At 38.0% G+C, this 4,931-nt stretch overlaps 1 protein-coding gene across 1 annotated transcript; it reads right to left on the bottom strand.

Moving 5' to 3' along the window:
• Positions 1-1,822: 1,822 nt before the first annotated feature.
• LOC114690743 (olfactory receptor 10J1-like) lies at positions 1,823-2,868 on the bottom strand. Its single transcript, XM_028865628.1, has one exon. It carries the CDS (start codon positions 2,804-2,806, stop codon positions 1,874-1,876), a length of 933 nt encoding a protein of 310 aa, XP_028721461.1. The 5' UTR covers positions 2,807-2,868; the 3' UTR covers positions 1,823-1,873.
• Between the last annotated feature and the right edge of the window lie 2,063 nt (positions 2,869-4,931).

Genomic DNA, 4,931 nt, shown 5'->3' with positions numbered 1-4,931 from the left:
GTATTAGGGATTCTGAATGAAAAGGCAGACAGAAAGGGGAACTTTCTTAGATTTATTTCCCTGCATACATGGTGTATCATATGCACATATTTTATTTGATATTTCTGTATTTTGACATTTTACAAAAAGAATTATGTATACTCATGTATTCTTTGTAGTTATTGAAGTTAATTTCTCAATATAATAAAACACTTTTATTTGCTCAATGATTATGCCCTCTGATTACTAAGTTTTATTCATCACTTATGTCTTCCCACAAATTGAATCTAAAATTTACCCCCATTGTATTCTTTTTTCATTTTTTGAGGTAAGGAAGAGTAAATAGTCTGTTATTATTTCATTTCTAACTCAGTTTAATTGAATTTTATGAGAGTCTTCATGTCAGAATTCCTTACATGTATTTACTTACTATTTACATTATTCAGTTTTTTAGCAGTAATGGAATCCTAGAATATATTTCACAAAAAAAAAGTTGCCCTGGCTCAAATTTCCACCTAATTAGCTTTCCTTGGGACACTCTTTCTTCCTTCCTTTCTTTCTTTCTTTCTTTCTTTCTTTCTTTCTTTCTTTCTTTCTTTCTTTCTTTCTTTCTTTTCATTTTTCTTTATTAAGAAATTTTCTACTCACTCTACACACCACCCATAGATCCTCCCCTCCTCCCTCCTCCCATCCCCCAGCCCTGCCTCCCAAGCCACCCCACATCCTCATATCCCCCAAATCAAGGTCTCCCATAAATAATCAGCAGAACCAGGCACACGAGCCTAGGCAAGTCCAAGCCCCTCCCCACTGTGCCAAGGATGCTCAAGGCATCACACCGCAGGCACCTGGCTCCCCAAAGCCTGCCCATGCACCAGGGGCAGATCCTGATTCCCCTACCTAGGTGCCTTTGGGAAACTTTTTCTAAATTTCTTCTGCCCCTCTAACCCTCCTCACCATGGCATCTCACACTTTGACTCAACTCTCAGGAAGTTCTCAGAAGATTTCTTCCTAACCTTTCCTTCTTTTCCAATTTCAGAGAATTCTCAGCAATCTTCTCCCTCAAGAGCCCCCTCTTCCTTTCTGAGACTTAAAACAATTTCTTTTCTATGAAGGATGCTTTATTATTAGCCCCCCAAGCCCCTCTCCACCATCTGACTTCTCATCAATAAGAAGCAAAGAATAGACCAAGCCACTTGCTTTCAGATGAAATGGCCAGACTCCCATGACTATCCTATGTTGATTAGAAAGTTTTTCCTTTTAACGTTTCCTTCCTTTTTCATGGCCTTTCCTTAGTTCCCCTTCACTAGGAGTTCTACCTATGGCAGATAGGAAATGTGGAGTTCCTTTGGAGGTCCATGTGTGGCTGCTTGAAGATAGTTTGTCTGGAAAGTTTCATCGCATTCCAAATTCATTTCTTAAGAGATCTCTTTAGTTTTGCATTGCTTATCTTATTAAAACACAAGGCAGTTAGACGTCTGTACATATCCTTCCTACTCGCCACTTGCTCAAGCATCTAATTTATATTAAGAGAATATTCCATTGAGTAATGTTTAATGTGTGGTTTATAATTCAGCAAGAAATAGATTGGTCCTTTAAATTTAAGCTCTGAAATGAACATAAGATCATACTTTGACCTTGTAATTATCTTCTGGAGTAGGGCCAATGGCTGTCTGTGCACAGGTCTTGCAAGTGACCTGTGTTTTTATTATGTTAACAAAGAGGTTGAGGAAATGAAACGCAATTATTAGAGGCTGGCTCCCAGCTCCACTTTTGCCCTCTCCCTAGCCCTGGCTATGACATATGAGACTTCTAATCACATGGAACCCTGGCTTTATAACTTTACCTATCAGGTTCTATATGAAAAAGATTAAATTATTTGCTCATAAATTAGCAACTATGATAGGGATTTCCTACCCAATACTTTCCGCAGAGCATCCTGGACTTCTTTGTTTCTCAGACTATACACAACAGGGTTTAGTAGAGGTGTTATAACAGTGTAAGTCACTGAGATCAGCTGGTCCTGGTCCCTCATGTTCTCTGACTTGGGTTTGAAGTAGGCAATCGAGGCACAACCATAGTGGATCACTACCACAGTGAGGTGGGAGGCACAGGTAGCGAAAGTTTTCTTCCGGCCTTCAGCTGAGGCAATCTTGAGAATGGTGGAAATAATGAGGACATAGGAGATGAATAGGAAAGTGGCAGGTGCTGTGATGGCCAGGAGGCTGATAACTAATGTCAAGATGTCATTGATGACTGGCACTACACAGGCCAGATTCAAAACAGGTCGGACATCACAGAAGAAATGTTCAATCAGTGAGTGGCAAAAGGGCAGCCTGAAAATGGACACTGCCTGAACTAGAGAGAGAAAGAACCCTGTGGCACAGACTGAAGATGCCAGAATGACACACACCCTCCAATTCATGACGATGCTATAACGAAGTGGGTTGCAGATGGCCACATAGCGATCATAGCCCATGACTGCTAGCAGGAGACAGTTGGTGATTGCAAATCCAAGGAAAAAAAAGAGCTGCGTCCCACATCCCTCCAGGGAGATGGTTTGGCTCAGACCCACAAGACTAGCAAGCATTCGTGGGATGATGACCAGGGAATAGAAAGTCTCTGAAGTGGAGAGAACACTTAAGAAGAAATACATGGGGGTGTGAAGGTGGTGGTCAATACGGATAATGGTCACAATGATGACATTGCCAGCCAGAGTCAGGATGTATAGGGCAAGGAAGACAACAAATAGTGTGAGTTGGTATTCTTGGAAATTAGAGAAACCTTGGAAAACAAACTCTCTTACCCCTGTGCAGTTGGCTCTCTTCATTGAGGAGCTCAGATCTGAAAGATAAAGAGAAGGTTAACACAATGTCTTAGTGCCAGAGATGACCCTGAGTATATTGCAGAGCAAAGATTCTATACAGCTGAGTCAGTTTAAAACTCCATGAATGGAGCTGTAAGGAATTTCAGTCCATAAAGCCCTTGTCTCCCAAGATTCATGCCCTTAGTTTAATCACTAGAACTTACATTTTAAAAATGCACAAATAAGAGGAAGATATTGTGGGATAAGGTGTCATCCTAGCACTGGGGAGGTGGAGACAAGCAGAACCCTTGGCTTCACTGGCTCATTACCCTGGAATCAATGAATTCCAGGCAAATAAATACTCTGACTTTGAAAATTAAAAAAAAAGTCTAAGTTGATGACATCTAAACAAGAATAGCTGTGGTTGGCTTCATATGTGCACCTTCATGAATAAGAGCATACACAAAATAATATATATGTATGTATGTATGTATATATATATATGTGTGTGTATATATATATATATATAATCAATTCATTCCTTCAGAAATGGTGGACTGGGTCATTGAACTAGAAATAAAGATAGAACCTGTTGTAAAGCACTCTTTCCATGTACATCTTGACCCTTTACATAATGATCGTGTATATCCCTTGAAATTTTTTTGATATTTTTTAAAATTAGATTATCTTTTAAAAGATAATCACATTCTTAGAGTAGTGCATAAACAATTTGGAAATTTTCAAAAACAAAATAGACATATTGAAAAGAGCCAATATTTGGGATTCTAACCTATGGTTACAAGAACTCATTATGATAACTGGGAACAATTTAGAACCAAATATTAATAAAATAATGATATGTCAAAACATATGTGATGTTCATAGAAGAGCATAAGAGCTAAATTTATACTTTACGGTGTTTATTTTGAAAAAGGCTAGTATAGTCAGCAGAATGCCCATAAAATTATAAATATCAAGACAAAAAGTAAAGTGGGAAGAAAAATAATATTAAGTAGATGGCAATAACATAAAAGAATAAAATGATAAGGCATATAAAGGTAAATGTTCATAAGTTTGAATGTAGGATGTTAGTGAAATTGACCAAGACAATCAGAAAAAAACATGAAAACACTATTTAAAATAATAAAAGAACATATTTAGAGAAGATTCAGATTGAAAAGAGGAAAAGTAGCTTCACAATTTTATTTCAATATAATTTTAGAAAAATAAAATGGTTACACTCCTAGGAATCAGTTAGTCACTGGTATTTAATTGAGAAAACTCATACCTGGAGCCAAATCCTGTGGCTAGCCAGGTTCTAAGCCCCAGGGGAGGACTTACAACAATCCTTCTTCTAAATATGCATATTAAATTGTTTCCTAATGACTTTTCCTTATACTCATAAATGAATGCATATGTCAACCCTCATCAGAGAACCGTCTATTTGAAGTAGATGGTGATTCACACAGATATGTACATCTGACTGAGGTTTAGAATAAGCTCATAGAATGCTCATCTATATCACCTCTCCTCCTCCCAAGGCCTAGGAATCATTGTAGGCAAAGGGGCAGAAAGTTTGCAAGAGCCAGAGGTGGTCAATAAACACAAGGAAATAGTATCCTCCAGACACAACAGGACAGCTGCACACAAGAAGTCAGAGCAATTGTTACATGCACAATCCTTGTACAATCTCAGACCAAATCTCAACACAGAGAAAGGAGGTATATAGAAATCCTACCCAAGCAGAGGAGCTATTGGAAATTGATAGCTTCTTGGAAAGAAAGACACAGTTTTCTTTAAGACTTAATGCTGTTACTTGTAAGTTGACTATGAATCAGTGGAAGGTCATACATAGGAGAATATAAGAGAAAAACAAATTGGAGTTGATGGGTTAAAAAAGGATACAGATTTGTGTGAATAGGAAAAGGGTATATCTGGAAGCAGTTGGGGTGGGGTGAAAATAACCAAAATATATTGTATGAACATCTCAAGAACTAATAAACAAATAAACCAAACCTCTGAGAAGCCACATTTCTTGGTCAAACTTAATTTCTCAACTTGACACAGCCTAGAGTCATCTAAAGGAGAAACCTCAATTGAAGAATTGTCTAGATCAGGTTGTTCCGTGGTCATGTCATTGGAGGGGTGC

The sequence above is a fragment of the Peromyscus leucopus genome, chromosome 15, assembly GCF_004664715.2.
Source record: "Peromyscus leucopus breed LL Stock chromosome 15, UCI_PerLeu_2.1, whole genome shotgun sequence".
NCBI classification, from domain to species: Eukaryota; Metazoa; Chordata; class Mammalia; order Rodentia; family Cricetidae; genus Peromyscus; species Peromyscus leucopus.
The sequence above is the reverse complement of the archived record's forward strand: the minus strand, read 5'-3'. Positions and strand labels throughout refer to the sequence as shown.